The sequence below is a fragment of the Rhodnius prolixus genome, unplaced genomic scaffold, assembly GCF_049639745.1.
Source record: "Rhodnius prolixus isolate KJV_2025 unplaced genomic scaffold, Rpr scaffold_2, whole genome shotgun sequence".
NCBI lineage: Eukaryota > Metazoa > Arthropoda > Insecta > Hemiptera > Reduviidae > Rhodnius > Rhodnius prolixus.
Genome location: NW_027411592.1, coordinates 37,032,208 through 37,050,006, shown reverse-complemented (window position 1 = coordinate 37,050,006; position 17,799 = coordinate 37,032,208). Strand labels below are relative to the sequence as shown.

The window sequence follows — 17,799 nt, the reverse complement described above, 5'->3', positions numbered from 1 at the left end:
AGGGTCCGAAATGGTCCGTGTGTTATGTTTTAGTGAATAGTCACCTAAACTTTCTGAATACCAAAGATACTCGTATAAGCAAATAGGTTTTTAGGCAACATTATAATTTATTTTATTTTATTTTTTTTATTTTTGGTGGTTATTAAGTTGTTTCCAAATATTTCGAGTCTCAAATAATAATTATATTAATTATAATATAATTAAAATAGTAAATAATTATATTAATAATAATAATAGTCAAATTAGGGAAGGGATTAGCTATGAGGTTAGCATACTGGACTCCCACGCGGAGGTCCCGGGTTCGAATCCAGCAGCTGACCCTTAGATTTTCTCTTCCTAGGAGCTTCTTACAGCTCACTGTCCGGTGATGGACAGTGTTGTCTGTAACGAGAGAACACTGTCCGGAGGCCGGCAGTGCACTGGAAAAAGCTCCGGGCGCTAATGACCTCAGCTGTTGATGCAAAAAAAAAAAAAAAAAAAAAAAAAAAAAAAAAAAAAAAAAAAAAAAAAAAAAATAGTCAAATTATTGCAGAAATTACATTCAGAAATAATCAATAACAATATCACTTGACGTTATTCACAAAATAAATGATTTCATTAACTGCAGCACTTATGTTCATCTCTACAGCATTTTACAATGTACGTCTGTCCACGATGTCAAAGGTAGAGGAAGATTTACCAGCCTGGGAAGCTACCAGAAGCTGTTGAGAAGGAAATTAGAACAAGACTATACAGTAAAGTGGATGAATCAATATCTTTGATAATAATCAAATTATAACTTAATAATCTATTAACCCGATCCTCTTATGAAAAAAATTCCACGAATCCCTAAAATCCCATCCTAATCCCTTGATCCGCCATCTCTCATCCATTCCAGATTAAAACGTCAGTGGCATCGCGATTTCCTGATCGAGTGGCGAGAGCAATTAGTGTTACCGCTGGCCTACTTCTGCCCTCGGAGTGAGTATGTTTCAGTAATATCAATGTTAATTATAGCATTTCAAATGCTGGTGTAACAACACAAAAAATAAATAAATAATTATATTATTTCCCAAATACGATTCCCAAATATCGTATAATTGGTTCTCTCAGCTTTCGATTTTGTTGCAGAGTGTAGATCAAGCACATGTCTTGTCTATAGAAGATCCCGTTGTTTTTAAGAAAATAATCCCTATAGTACTGTCCAAATATGAACTTTATTTAAAGAACTTAGATATTGAATCTCTCCAATTTTAGTCTCTACTATTATGGTCTATATGACTACAGTTTGCAAACTGAAAAATACTTTCAACATAAAGTACCATTAGCAGTAACAAGAGTATCTACACAGTTAAGAACTTCAGCTCAATACAGTATTTCTTAAACATCAGTCACAATAAGTATATACTCAATCCAATACTTTTCTCTCAATTTTGTGTATGAAGATTTGCTACATACAGGGTGACCAGAGTTATATGCTCCACCCACTTTTTTTTTTAACGGCGGGAAATTTCGAAAAAATAAAAAACACCTATTTAATCATTTTTAGTCTAGTTTAGTTTTCAGTGATTGACCCATTTTTTTAAGCCCTTGTATCTCGAGATACAGCATCCAACTTTTGTTTTTCAAATGGAACGTTATATTTTTTGTTGCATATTTTTGTAGTTTTTGAACTCCTAAAAACAACATTGGATGGGACAATGAGTCCCTAAGCACTTTTCATGGAAATTTCTGTCCAGGTAACCTCGAACCACTCTCGCATTATGTGCCGGGCAACAATCTTGTTGAAAATACATATCTAAAAGTGGGTGGAGCATATAGAATAGAATAGAATAGAATAGAATATATTTTATTTTGCCTGTACATATGTTTTACATACAATAGACTCGTCATAATAATCACAATAAACTAGTTATAATGAACTTTGAAATGATCCGTCAAACAATGTCTTTGTACAATTTACTTCAGTTCACTCAACTTTGAAGTGAGTAACAGTCCATCTACTTGACAAGAAGTCCTCTATTTTATAAAACATATTATTCAATAAGAAGTCTTTAATAATTTTCTGAAATTCCTTTTTCTCTGTATTTCTTATTGATTGTGGAATTTTGTTGAACATCCTGGCTGCCATCATGCCCGGCGCCTTGTCAGACCTACACAATCTCCGTCTAGGCAAATGTAAGTCATTTTTGCTTCTTAAATTGTAGGAATGTTCATCACTTCTTAAAACATTTTTCTCGTTGTTCTTTATATGCATTATATTGGCATAAATAAATAACGACGGTAATGTTAATATTCTATTCTCCTTAAATAGTGGTTTGCAGCTGTCCATTTTTCTACTATAAAACATCATCCGTAAGGCCTTTTTCTGCATTTTAAAAATGATTTTTGCATCTGAGGCTGCTCCCCATAGTAGCAGTGCATAACTCAGCTTGGACTGGAACAAGCCGAAATATGCTGTTTTCAGAACATCCAGAGACACCACATCTCTTAGCTTAGAGGTGGCCATTGGATGGGACAATGAGTCCTTAAGCACTTTTCATGGAAATTTCTGCCCAGCTAACCTCGAACCACTCTCGCCGGGCAACCATCTTGTTGAAAATACATATCTATCCGACGTTGTAGATGAACATCTTCAAGCGGAACTGGCAAAATGTCTCTGAAAAGAAGTTGGATATCTTTCACCAGTTAAGTTCTCTCTGTAGAAGTATGGGCCGATTAGTTGATTTCCTATAACTCCACCTAAACGTTTGTAGAAAAAACAACCTGAACGTCGAATACTTCTAGCCTGCCTAGATCTTGACTTTGCCACCATAAGTGCTGCTACAAGCAAAGCGTGGGAGTCCCAGAGTTTTGGTTTGCCTATCCGTTGATTGTGCCCAGTTTGAACAGATTCTTTAAAAAAAATAACGTAATTTTGACAATAAAGTGAAATTTATTTTCATATTTTAAATACCCATAACTTTTGAAAAACCTAACCGATTTCAAAAAACTTTTTTTTGTTGTTTTTAGGAGTTCAAAAACTACAAAAATATGCAACAAAAAATATAACGTTCCATTTGAAAAACAAAAGTTGGATGCTGTATCTCGAGATACAGGGGTTTAAAAAAATGGTTCAATCACTGAAAATAAACTAGACTAAAAATGATTAAATACGTGTTTTTTATTTTTTCGAAATTTCCCGCCGTTAAAAAAAAAAGTGGGTGGAGCATATAACTGTGGCCATCCTGTATATAGATTAGGTTATTACTTATTTAAAAGAATGTCTGAGAAGATGAGCCGAACTTTATTGAATTTATTGATTTAATTGTAACTTGCCTATTTAATCTTAATTTTATGTTATCTTATTCAGTTTAGTCTATAGTTTATTCAGTTTCATTTATATTTTTTATTAGTATTCATTTAATGAAAGTTTCTTTTTTTTTACTTATTCTGTTTTTGGAAGTATTAATCTTCTTGTGTATTCATTAGCTCAACTCTTTGTAAGTGATTGCACAAAACAAATAAATAAATAATTATATTATTAATAATAATAATAGTAAAAGAAATAGCAGAAATTACAAAAAAGAAAAGAAGTGGCTAGATAAAAGAATAATAATTAAATTAGTCGGAAAACAGGAGTGCACTAATAAATTCAGTTTGATCTTTTGTGAAAATTCCTAGACAGGAAAATTAATTAGATGGCGGTATGGCCAGTGACAAGGTAATTTTTAATTAAAATCTGCGTTTCCTTCTTTCCTTTGGTGGAATTTTTTTTATATTAACAATACTTTGATGGCCATTTTTATCAATCAAATTTTAATAATAATAATAATAATAAAAAGCCTAATATATTAAATAAATAATTGCATTTAGTAAAAGTATGCGTTATTCTAAGGGTGGATTTGTTAGTGGAGATCCCCAGGCCTTATCCCACGCGAAGATACTTTTTATTTGTTAGAAAAGAGTTTAATAGTAAAGTATGTGTTCCAGCTTCCGTTCATAACATCTAATTGGTAGGTGGACATTAGGCTCTCTAATGTAGTAGATTAGATTAGATTAGGGTGGCCTCAAGGCCTACGCCACTGCGACCCCTTTGGATCTATTGTGGCTCCCCAGCTTTAGAGCTCGCCCTCCAGACCCGTCCGTTTAATTAGACTCTTAATTCCGGAGAGCGACTCCTGAGTAAAGCTCACAGACCTTGGTTTTTCCTCCCCGAGAAGTAACATCCTTAGCCAGGCAAGCCCCTCACACTGACACAACACGTGCAGTGCCGTTTCCTCATCTACCAGGTAGATCCTACAAAGGCTATCATCAGCCAGGCCCATGCGATGCTTGTGTTTTCTGTGCCTGCAGTGGCCGGTTAATAGACCTACAATTATCCTTATAGCCCCACGCGGCCTTGACGGATTAATTCTGCAGTCAGCCTCGGCATATTGCCTCTAATGAACTCCTTCGCCTGTCTTCTGCCCAGTGGTGGCGAGCCACCATTTCTTGAGACTTACTCTGCACCCACAAGTTAATGGCCGCAGACTTAAGGCACTTGAAGACCCCAAAACAGGGCTCCAGGCCAACGAAGTGTCCCGCAGAGCCTTCCCGGGCCCATAAATCTGCCACTTCGTTTCCCTTATGTCCTGAATGACCAGGTACCCACACTAGAAAGACCTTATTTTGGTCACTTATTTCCTTCAGGGCACTCAGACAGTCCCAAACCAGCCTAGAATTGACCTGGTAGGTACTAATAGCTCGTACAGCAGCCTGACTATCCGAGAAAAGTCACGACCTTAGATTTAATAATTCCTCGCCCAACAATCTCGGTAGCGCAGAACCGAATTGCAGCTAGCTCAACCTGAAAAACAGTAGCTAGTTTTCCTAGGCTAACCGAAAACCTACATTTTGGCTTACCCCGCACACTCCCGCTCCCACATCCTCTTCCCTCTTGGAGCCATCCGTGTACCCTCTAATGTAGTAAATAATGTAGTAATAAAATTAAATTTTTAATTATTATTTTTATTTAATATTTTACCATATAGCAGTAATAATTAGATTCCAATTTAGTAGTATATATGAAATTACCATCAAAATATCAATAATTCTGAGCTCGTTTTATCATTTTGTCATTATCAATGGATATGGGCAGTATTTTGGTCCTGGATGAACTGTTTACCATTCACCAAATTACCTGCTTGCTATCTTGGAAGATTCGTCTCCATCCATGAAAGTTTTGAATCCTCGCGAGTTAGGAGATCCTCAAAATTAAAATAATTACCGAGTTCACATTCTCCAAGATTTGTATTTTGTATACATTGTCTTAGATACAGCATAACATACACATTACAAGGGTCGTTTGAAAAGTCCATGCAAAGTCAGTGAGATAGCACTACTGGCGCGTATCGAGGTTATGTTTAGTTAGTAGTATCTCATGGAAGAACACACACCAAGTTTCAGCCAGATCGGTCTATTTCTTTGTGTTTGGCATTCGTTTGAATCGAGAAAGTCGAGTGATTTTTAAAAAATGGACGAAAAAGAATTTCGTGTGTTGATTAAACACTACTTTATGAAAGGCAAAACGCCTCAGGAGACTAAAGAGAAGCTTGATAAACATTATGGTGACTCTGCACCTTCGATTAGAACAGTTTATAAGTGGTTTCAAAATTTTCGGAGTGGCCATATGGGCACAAGTGACGCTGAACGTTCTGGACGCCCTGTTGAGGTTACTACTCCAGAAATCATTGATAAAATCCATGATATGGTGATGGATGACAGAAGAGTGAAGGTGCGTGAGATTGCTAGTGCTGTGGGCATCTCGAATGAACGGGTACATAATATTTTGCATCAACATTTGGACATGACAAAGCTATCCGCAAGATGGGTGCCGCGATTGCTCACGCTTGACCAAAAACGAAATCGTTTGAAGTGTTGCAAGGACGGTTGTTGTGTTGCAGCTGTTCCAGAAGAATCCGCAGGACTTTAAGCGTCGTTTCGTCACTGTGGATGAAACATGGATACATCACTACACTCCTGAGACCAAAGAACAATCTAAACAATGGGTTACCAAGGGGGAATCTGCGCCAAAAAAGGCGAAGACCGTTCCTTCGGCCGGAAAGATTATGGCGACTGTCTTTTGGGATTCGCAAGGAATAATCCTCATCGACTATCTGGAAAAGGGTAAAACTATTACAGGTGCATATTATTCATCGTTATTGGACCGTTTGAAAACCGAGCTGCAAGAAAAACGCCCACAAAAAAGTCCTTTCCCATCACGACAACGCACCAGCTCACACCTCAGCAGTTGTGGTCGCAAAATTAATGGAAATAGGGTTCCAACTCGTTTCACATCCCCCCTATTCTCCAGACTTGGCTCCCTCGGACTACTATTTGTTCCCCAATATGAAGAAATGGCTGGCGGGAAAAAGATTTTATTCAAACGAGGAGGTGATTGCAGAAACGAATGGCTATTTTTCAGACTTGGACCAATCCTATTATTCGGAAGGGATCAACAAACTAGAGCAGCGTTGGACGAAGTGTATAAGCCTAAAAGAAGACTATGTTGAAAAATAAAAAAGGTTTACCCCAAAAAATTAAGTAGTTTTTATTTTTGCACGGACTTTTCAAACGACCCTCGTATATCTTTAATTAAAAAATTATTCACGTCATTCGGAAGATCAATTTGTTTCTTGGTGATTACCAGACTCACTCTATTGTGACTTCATACATCATCTAAAAGAATAATTAATTCTAAATGAACAACTTCGCGTAAGTGAAACATAATTCTTCTGAATTCTTCATCATCGGTAGAAAAACTGTCATCACTTCTATCTGGAAGATTAATGACATAATAATGTCTTCTACTGGATTATTACTCTTTCTCGTGCCATCTTCCTCTGTGAACTGTACCGTATTCAATTCAATTGACATGAGAATTGTAAAAACAAGATAAAACTGGGTACAGAGAATAAAAGTTAAAACAAAAAACACAAAATATTATCAATGAGCATAATGTTGTTCATTCGCAACATGTACATATATGTTATAAATTCGTTCAATATTGTCAAATTAATTTACAAACAATTTTCATTGGTACTAACTTTGAAGTTTAACATTTGATAAGAAAACTTGGATTTTGTTAAAATCTCAGTAAACTGTCTATGAGATCAATTTCAAAATAATGAATTTTTGCAAGCAATAATTAAGAGAAAATAGAAGAAATATTTCCAATGGAACTTTACCGATTTCATCAATACAGTTCGAAAAACATTATCAGATCGTTCTCTTATCACAGAATAATTATTTATGTTGCACGTAAGAGCAACACTATGAAGTAGAGAGATTTAGAACTCGTAGTAAACTAATTATTATTATTTTTTTAATTTATTTATTTTTTACTCAGGAGACTTCAAAACGGATGTATCCAGGTAACCGGTGGAAACTCCGGACCAAAACCTGCATGATTTCAATATCTTCTTTAACAGTAGCTGTGGATACCAATATGTTGACTTTTTCCAGCCCTCATAAGAAATAATGAACAAAAACAATTAATAAATAAATATCTTCTTTTTTACAAGCAGTAAGAAAAGTAAGAAAAGTAAAAAAAACAACAAAAAGACAAATAGCAATGATTTCAAAGCAACGAATATTGTTCGTACAATCCAGACGAAAGAATTGTTTACATTTTCTTGTGTAAAATATGTAATGACTGGGCGGTAGTAGTTGCGTATTTTCATTGGGGTGAAACGGAAGCTTGTAGAAGTACACAAGGTGTTAAGGTCGTAATTAGGTGGGAAGACAGAATGGGTTGGTTGAACAGTTGGCCACTTGTACACATACAATGAAACAGGAAATGACCCAAAGAGGTTGGTATTACTGGTCCAAAGGTTTTCTTTCTTTTCTATTGTCTGCTAGTTAAGTACTGACCCTTGTTCTGTTCCTGCGGTAGTACTTTTACAGCTAGTACCTAGGCTATACATACTATATTGCCTAGCATCCACTCACCACCATAACACTTACAGTCCTACACTCTTCCTAACATGATGCTTAGTTCTCCGCACCATCATATGTCTTCCACTTCTTCTTTCGTACCTTCCACTTTTGTAACAGTGCTTTCATACATAAAATTCACTTGAGTACTCATTCTGACGGCACATGGTGGCTTACCACAATATGCTAGTGCTTCTACTATTAGCATAATTTCGCTCAATAAACTTCTTACTGAATGTTTCTACAACTAGGCCTCTTTTACGAAAAAGGGGGGGTTTACAAGAAATATTCAAGATTTTCACTCATCGAGGAGAGGTGGTTGGGCTAGTTTAGTTTTTTCCAAATATTTTGAGATTTAAACAGAAACAATATCACTTAACTTTATCACAATGTAAATTATTTCATTAAATGCAGCACTTACTTACTCACTCACTTAAGTAACGAATCATCGATGTCAATGTGCAGGCTCATCACGGCAAACAGTTCTAGCACAGCTGCTGTGCTTCGAATTAAAATAAATGTATAAGATAGATCTAGCTGAGGTTTAACTAAGAGTTGCTTCGGCAGACAACTTAGGCCCTACTTTAGACAGCAAAAACGCTTTGAGGCTAATGAAAATTTTGCAGAATGCCCAGGAATTCTTTTCGCTAAGATATAAACAAATAGGTTTTTAGACAATATTTTTATGTTTGTTTTGTGGTTATTTTTAGTTTTTTCCAAATATTTTGAGATTTAAGCAAAAAAATTATCAATAGCAATATCACTTAACTTTATTCACAATGTAAATAATTTCATTAAATTCAGCACTTATGTTCATCTTTACAGCATTTTTCAATGTACGTCTGCCCACGATACCAAAGGTCAAGGAAGATACACTGGCCTGGGAAGCTACCAGACGCTGTTGAGAAGGACATAGAACCAACGCTTTACAGAAAAGTAGAGATGAATCAATTATCTTTGATAATAATCAAAGAATATGAAAGAATCAAATAATGTACAATCAGTCCAAGGCGGATTGATTTTCCACAAGTCTAGATCCTTTTTTAAATGTTCTCTTACTAAACGTAACTCGAAATTTCTGGAAGTGGATATTCAGAAAAATATTATAATATTTTGGGTCCTCCTTTGCCGAAAAGAGTAGTCATTTTCTAAACAGTCTTTGAGTTTTGTTTAAGAGAGAAAAAGACTATCTGTACGTATCCACGAGCTCAAAAACAAAACAAACAAATCTCAAGAAGTTGAAATTTTATTATTTCGCTTAAATATCAATACGAGGACGTCCGAATAAATTCTAGAGACATAAACTTAAGGTAATTAGAATTATTTATTAATGACTGTGAATTATTCATGATAATTAACAAGAAAATGTCATCTAATTTACATTATAAACATATTCTCAGAAAAAATCTCTGTAGATAGTGCTTTTGAGGGCTGTGTGAAAGGATAATTTTCAAACGAAAAACTAAGCGGATTTACTTTTCTAAATAAATCTCCCCTCACCCAAAACTCGTGGTGCGTCCCTGACTGTTAGTATTACAAACCAAACTCGGAAATTTTGATTAAGACGATTCTGCGCTAAAATCGTTTAATGCGTTGGTTAAGGACTTATTAAACTGAGAATCATATTCCGATGCAGCAATAACTTAATGGGTCGATCACTACAATTATTAAGCGAAGATCTAGTCAAATTCTTCTAAAAGCTTGGCAGAGAGAATTTTTGGTAAAACTGAAGATTGGAAGTTAGACACATTTACAATTGCGGTTTAAAAAAAGATTTATAATCGCCATTTGTAATGAGCGTAATTGGAGAAGTCATCCAACGAAGACACTTCTGGTATAATTCACTCTCCAACGATTGAATCCTGGGTCACTTCTTTTTCCTGAATTTTGGAGGATTTGTTTGCAAATGAATGAATGCTTAAGATTGATATGAGAGGATTGTGTGGAAATTGTTGTGTTTTGGTTCGATTGGGCCGGTCGCATACGATATGACATGATCAATGTGTAACGTGACATTTAAGTAACAGAATTTGGCGTCCATAACATGTCGCCTTAATTTTGATTGGTTAGTTTTGAAGTGATGTATTTTGTACAGGTTGGAAAAATTGTTAGCACCCCCCAAACTACAGCCACCATACTCGTATGTTGAATTATTGTGTTCTAGATCAGTATCATGTTGTAGAAATAGGCATTGTATCTTCCAATCAATTAATCAACATTCGGAAATCTCTTGTCTATTAAAATAGACAGGAAATAGCCTGTCTATTAAATCTATGTGAGGATTTCTGGGTAATTATTATAGAGAATATACGGTTTAAACTGATTTATAAACCTTGTATTAAAGCCTGGAATCAGAGTAGTGTATTTCCCACATACAAGTTTAAATTTGCTTGAAAACATAATATTTTTCTTTGAAATTTGGTCCACTTTAGACATTTGAAAGACAGGATGAGACAAATCGATCATACTCGTGGCAACAGCCTCTGGATTAGTAACCAGTCTGATTTCCAATGTAAAATCGGGAAAGTATACGCAGCGGAGTATCCCTCGCAGCGATACTCTTCATGTACCACAATTTAGTTATTTCTGTCATTCAACAAAGACATTCTCTGTTTTATGGTTTGCTTTCACTGAGAACAATTACAGTATCTTTTTCGAATGTGAAAGGGTCATTAGATGGGAGATACTTGTTTGGTTTTTCAAACGATTCTGTCCTTTCCTACAAACCCAAGGAGAACAAACATGTGTTGTTAGTATTAACATTGCACAATGACTACAAAATCGACGAGGATTTTGGAATTTTGCAAATATTGTCCTTTTACCACTTAATTAAGGGCGGATTAGTTAAGTTTTTATAATTATTATACAGGGTGTTCATTTTAAGACGGCTCAAATGCATTTCATGCTTAAACGGTTCATCTGAGCGAAAAATGGCAGTGAAAAAATTTGTTGCCCGTCAACTCTAGTTTCAGAATATGTGACTTGATTTTAGATTCCTGCCCGCATACGCGGCTGACGCGCGACCAAAAGTGAGGGTTCGCAGTTCACCCCATTTTCTTATACACAGTTTTAAAGAGTATAAAAAGAAACCAGAAACCGCAATTCCATATCTTCAAAATTAAAGGTGCTACGCCATTTCAAAATCTGGTATTTTTAATCATATTTCAATTTTTTTAACTTGTTATCAAAGAGAAAGAAGAGCACGCAATAGGTCATTTTTATGTATTTTTTCATCCCCTTTCTACTAAAAATATTGTTAAGGCAGTGAAGCTAGTATTTTTCTTAATATCGGGGAAAAAGTCGTTTTCCGGGTGATTTTTCTAAGAAAAATCATATGTTAAGAGCTTTAGATGTTCTCAAGCATACACAAAATGGCTAAAAATTAATTTTACATCTATTACAAACAAAAAGATTCAATAATTATTTGGTGATTTTGGGTGAGTTGCCTTTAATTACCAAAAAAAAGTGGCAACCTCCTGCCACATATTTAAGTGATCAATATCTTTCATATAAAGGATCAAACTTATTCCTTGATTTATCAAATAATGCACTTTACTCAACTTGTGAAGCATGTACTGTGCCTTCAAAGGTGCCTCCTCAGATACAGAGAGCAGAAGATAACCTCCTGGCTAACCTGGCTTGCTAGCCAGAGGAGGCACCTTTGAAGGCACAGTACATGCTTCACAAGTTGAGTAAAGTGTATTATTTGATAAATTAAGCAATAAGTTTGAACCTTTACATGAAAGATATTGATCAATTAAATATGTGGCTGGAGGTTTCCAATTTTTTTGGTAATTAAACGCAACTATCCCAAAATTACCAAAAAGTAATTATACCTTCTTGTTTGTAACAGATGTAAAATTAATTTTTAGCCATTTTGTGTATGCTTGAGAACATCTTAAGCTCTTAACATTTAATTTTTCTTAGAAAAATCACTCGGAAAACGACTTATTTCCGGATATAAGGAGAAATACTAGCTTTACTGCCTTGGGAATATTTTTAGTAGAAAGGGGATGAAAAATTACATAAAAATGACCTATCGCGTGCTCTTCTTTCTCTTTGATAACAAGTTAAAAAAATTGAAATATGATTAAAAATACCAGATTTTGAAATGGCCTAGCACCTTTAATTTTGAAGATATCGAATTGCGGTTTCTGGTTTCTTTTTATACTCTTTAAAACTGTGTATATGAAAATGGGGGTGAACTGCGAACCCTCACTTTTGGTCGCGCGTCAGCCGCGTATGCGGGCAGCAATCTATAATCAAGTCACATATTCTGAAACTAGAGGTGACAGGCAACAAATTTTTCCTCTACAATTTTTCGCTCAGATGAACCGTTTAAGCATTAAATGCATTTGAGCCGTCTTAAAATGAACACCCTGGATATAACTAAATAATTTTTGTGAAATTTTGAAATGTCTGAATTTAAATTAAATTTTGTTGAATAATTTTGTAAGAATTAAATGCTTGGATTAAATTATTAATCTTTCAAAGTTAATACTGAAAATAAAGAATAAGAGCTTAAAAATGAAAGGAAATCAGACGTGAGGGAAACACTGTCTAGCCAACGGATATGGTACAAAAGTGCGCTCACCTTTCCCGGGTTAAAAAATCAAATGTAACTAATATTGTAAACCGTTTAAAATACTAAGCACTAAATCAATTTTCTTACTAGCCAGGATAACGATCTAGCGTTGAGTTAATTGTATTAAGACTGATCATCTTCCCGTCTTGCAGAGAAACGATGAGGATTAGACTAATGCCTTCTCTGAAGTTTCTGTCTTATTTTAGTCTTATTTCTTCTTAAAGAGAGCGGTAGGTTCTTAAAAGTTGATGAGATTAATTTATCATTCAAAACTTGGATAAAAATTAATAAGATCTTTCTTTAAAAATAAAAGTTACTACCATTTTATTAATAGAAATTACTCTAAAAAAATGTGTTTGTCTAGAATTGTAAAAATCGCCAAGTTAACACATTAATTTAAGATCTAATTCGAACCAATTATTTAAGGAACCAAACTTTTTGCAACCATTAAGAGCATAACGTTATTAAACAAGATTATTGGCTTAAATGGAATGTATAGTTAGATTACGAATCAATAGGGTAGTGATAGGGTATAGATTTACTGTATAGATTGCAGTATTTTATACGTTCCCCTTAAAATAAGATACAGGGAACCTTTGGTGGGTTACTATAACAGTTTTTTTTGTACAGAATATAATTAATTTACAAAAATGATCACAATTTTAAATCTACAAAGTAATAAAACAGATGTCTTTTTTTCTGTAGCAATAATCGGACGGAAAATAAAATTTCTTAGTAGTTTTAAACAGCAAATAACGAAGCCTTAATAGAGTGTACTTCGGACAGGAAAATAAAACGTGGAATAAGTCTTCTGATGTTGAATATTGGAGATGATACTCGATTTTTTGAAATTTATTTTGCGTGACAAACCTTCAATACTTATTTCAGTAATGAATTTTGAGCTGGATCACCATGGTGCCAGTAACTTTGTACGATTAAAATCTTTACTCAAAATAAAACTGTGATCATTGATATTCAACAATACTGCAGAATGCTTTAAACGGAAATGAGGTCTATTTATGCAAGTCAATATCTTCTAAGAAAATTGAAATACTTCTTTTTTAATTTTTAAGTTGCTGAAGATCAGGTGTGGCCAACAAGTCAGAAAGATCAATGCAGTTAAATGGTACAATACACAGCTGGGAAATCCAGATATATTTTAGGTTTACACTTCTATGTTGGATATAAACAGATGAGCTCTATAAAACATTTATTATAGCCTCTTAAAGTTTTTAGGCTGGCTTCTCAACTAATAATTTTAGATTGAATTAAGGCATAATTTCCACGGATGCAGCGTTAAAGTGCTTTCCTAACTTTCATGAAAACTTAGTAGAATATAACCGCGACAAAGATATCCGTTAGTGAGCCGAAGAGAAATATTGCGACGGTCACCAGGGTGAAGGTCGTATTGCCTCCACTCCCCTCTAATGTAGAATCGGCTGACCAGGTTATGCCCATTAAGATGTTGTCCTGAAGAGACCTATAATGTCCCGCCCAAGTATTTTCATTTTCTTTCTTTTTTTCACAGACATCTTCAATCCCGAGCCCCTATATAAGCTACAAACTTGCTTCAAGTTTTAAACAGTCGGTTAGCAACTGCCAACATCAATATGCAAGTTTCTGTAAGTATATTGTTATTTAAAGTAATATTATTCTCTGCTGTAACGCTGTTTTTGCAGTGTTGCTGTGCAGTAAATACATGCATGTGTTCTATGTAGGTATATGTTTGCCTTTAAGAACAAAATATCTAGTGAGATCGTTCGAATTTAGGCATACTCGTATGCACCGCCGAAGCGAGGTTATGGACAGCGCGATAATTATAAACCTAATATTTCTCTTAGTGATCCATCACTAGAACACGTTCTGTCAAAATCCATAAACTATCTTAAGATTCCTGGTTATATATTATACAATTCATGTATGATGAGGTTTCTTGGGATCCTGCAAAGTAAATTTTTCCAAAAAAAGCTGGATTGTTACTATCGCAAGGGCGATTCCATTTTGTATAGAGGTATGCACAAATAAAAATGTCTTTGAAAGCAGCACCTAATGGTGCTAGTTTTTATAAAATTGATTCTATTCCTGGACTTTTGTGGAAACCTAGGCCATTATAATGAAAACTCAAAAACTTGAAAAGTCCACCCATTCTTATTTTTAAATAAATGGTACGACCATACATTAAACCGAAATGAAAGCACCACAGTAGTCGAACGGTTAGAGACGCGACACGATAAAGCTAAGATGTATTATAGTACTGGATTATAACTCAGATCTAGGCCATGGATTGAACAATTTAATTGGATTATATTAGATATCCAGGAGCGCGGGTGTTTAGCGGTTAGGAAACGTGTTATGAAGTTTAAGCGGGAGGTGCACAGTACGAATCCCGTGTTTAGCAATTTTTTATTAGTTAGAAAAAAGATTATAATACAATGACGTATAAACGCTTGTAGATATGTATTCGTTATTATGCTGTTATGATATTCGTTACAAAAATTATGCTAGTACACAAACACACACATACCAGACCAATTTTAAAAACCCAAATTTGGTAATTGAGCAGAACTCAAAACTAATTTCTAGAGAAGAGGGAGCGGACGGGTTTTTGATGTAGTGGCTGTAAGTTTGGTCTAATTAGTGGGAGATCCCCAGTTAGACGCGTAGTTACATTTTATCTGGTTTGATAGATGTTGAATAGTATTGTATGAGACCCACCAGTCTGTTCTCGATTCCTATAATTGGTGGCTGGAAGTTTAGCCCCGCTTGGAAAATAAATGATTATTTTACTTTCAGTCGAAATAGAAACTCTTCTTAGATTTTATTAGCAGGCGAATGTAGAAAGAAATATTAGATTATAGTCAAAGTTTTTACAGAGTTTCTATAGTGACTGTTGCTAACCAAACTGCTGTCCAAATGTTCCTCCAGGGTGTGGAACCCAAACTGGTCACTGAGAAAAACCCCTGTACGTAACGTAACATTTGTCGTAAGAGTAACGTTTGAAGGTTATAACTTTGAAATATTATACGAAAATAACAACATTGATCCATGAGATTCTGGAAAAAAAATGAACTCAAAGAGTCAAGTTGAGTCACGAGATGGCGATGTGGTTCAAGGTAGTTATTTTCTTGTTGAATCTGATGGTTCTAGAAAAATTCAGAGCTTTCGAGAAAATTCAGTGCCCGTTATAGTTTGGTAAAAGGAGACGCATTCTCTCTGCCATTTCAACCTCTTGGATTCATCTCCATTTTATAAAAATCACGCCTTTAAAGTAAAATTCAAACTTAGCAAGAAACTCTTTACTTTGTTATAAATTTAAAACTAAAAGCAGAAATCGATCTAAATTCTGCTTTACCTGCCTTAGCAGTATATGCTCTTGTTTAATCTCTTACTTGCCACTTGATTATAGTTGATATAGATTCTCAAAATAGATTGTGTTCTTTGTGGAGTCCAATATTTTAATCAAAATACCCGTGGAGTACAATATTCCAATCAAAACACCAACACCCGATAGAGCTCCGTATTATTTGTATTTATATAATCCTAAAATTCAAATATATATTCTATCATGTTTTTAACAACGTTATTCTATCAGTTTTTGAGATAAAATTAAAAGAGTCAATTTGGAGGCATAATGAAAACAAACCTGGGAGTTGTAAACAATTAATTAACAGCAATGTGACTAGAAAGTCTGCCCAGGATACTGAGCTACAGCTACTTTATTCCTAAATTTCTGTTCCAGCTAGTATTCATCTTCTCCGTGCTGTTGGCGGCAGCCAGCGCTGCACCTCAGTTCTTCACCACCCTGGGACATGCACCAGTCGCTGTTGCACACACTCCAGTTGTAGCACAAACTTCAGTTGCTGTCGCCCATGCTCCAGTCGCCGTCGCTCATGCACCAGTTGCTGAAGCCCATGCTCCACTCTCTGCCGTAGCAGTAAAATCACTTCCAACAGCCACCGTAGCTAAAGTGGCCGAAGTAGAAGAATACGATCCACATCCACAATACAACTTTGCATATCAAGTAGAGGATGCACTTACTGGAGACTCAAAGAGTCAAGTTGAGTCACGAGATGGCGATGTGGTTCAAGGTAGTTATTCTCTTGTTGAACCTGATGGTTCTAGAAGAACCGTCGATTATACTGCCGATTCTGTCAATGGATTCAACGCTGTTGTACACAAGGAAGAAAATGTAAATACAGCGGTCGTAGCTCAACCTGCACTAGCTGTGGCAAAAACTCCAGTAGTATCTGTAGCTAAGCCCGTAGTACCCGTCGTTAAGCCAGTGGTTCCCGTGAGCAGACCAGTCGTAGTAGAGGCTAGAACTCTAACTCACGCTCCAGTTGCAGTAGCTCAATCTCCAGCCTATGTTTCTTCTTCTTTCGTTACACCTTACTTCAGGTATAGTCTGTAAATGATTCCTTCTCCAACTGCATAATGTATAATATTTGTGAATAAAGATAATTGTACATGCATTGATTTTTTTGATTTATCATTGTCTCTAAAACATAGCCAGTTTAAAATTCTCGGTTTGGCGATCTACATTTCTAACTGCTCATCTGAAACTTCTTTAGTGAGTAGGACAAAAGAGAAATATATCTATATTTTAAGGTAATGGCAGCAGAAATCAGACGAAATGCTGAGAATTCACAAAATGAATTTATAACTCATAAATTGCAAGTAATATAAAATACGATAGACTAAAAAGTCAAGTTGAATCAAGGCAGATAGGAAAAAAGGATCGATTGATTTACCTAAAAACCTTAGGGGTTTTTACTTTGTATGGGTAAGTTACACTAAGAAGGGAGTTTGAGAAACTCTACAGAGCCATCCAGGACTTCTACGCCGTGACTCTTGCTCGACAAAATGATTACCATCCAATACTATCTTTAGCCAAGTCCACTTGTTTTCATTTTATCTATAATTTTGGTGTTTCTTTCAACTGTTTCATGAAGGAAATTTTGATTTTGTTAATATTTAAAACATATTCACCAATTTTCTATGATTCTATGCCCAAACGCTAGGTTACATTTCATAGGTTACTGCATCCATAAATGATACAAGCTGGACAGAGGCTGAACAAAAAAGGACAAATCACCAGAAATGATAGAATTACATAAAATAAACACTAAAGGCGTTTGGAAGAGCGGGAAATAATTTAAATCATCAATATCTTTAACAACTTTATCAAAAAGGGCTCGACAGAGATATCACACCTTATTTAGGTGAAGTGAACTTTATAAAAGTGTCGCACAAATAAGAAGTTTATGGTAAAACTTTAT

At 35.1% G+C, this 17,799-nt stretch overlaps 1 protein-coding gene across 3 annotated transcripts in view; it reads left to right on the top strand.

The window, feature by feature from the left end:
* The window catches only part of LOC141449571 (uncharacterized), a 52,070-nt gene extending 35,084 nt beyond the window's left edge, over nt 1-16,986 (top strand). Inside the window, exons 1-3 of one of the 3 annotated variants that reach the window (XM_074119119.1) lie at nt 13,320-13,646; nt 14,049-14,142; nt 16,260-16,986. In XM_074119119.1, coding sequence (XP_073975220.1) covers nt 14,131-14,142; nt 16,260-16,931 — 684 coding nt within the window. In that variant the 5' untranslated portion in view covers nt 13,320-13,646; nt 14,049-14,130 and the 3' untranslated portion in view covers nt 16,932-16,986. Of the gene's footprint in view, nt 1-13,319; nt 13,647-13,675; nt 13,968-14,048; nt 14,143-16,259 lie in introns of those variants that run through there. The other 2 variants (XM_074119117.1, XM_074119118.1) reach the window with 2 other exon arrangements.
* The last annotated feature ends 813 nt before the right edge of the window (nt 16,987-17,799 follow it).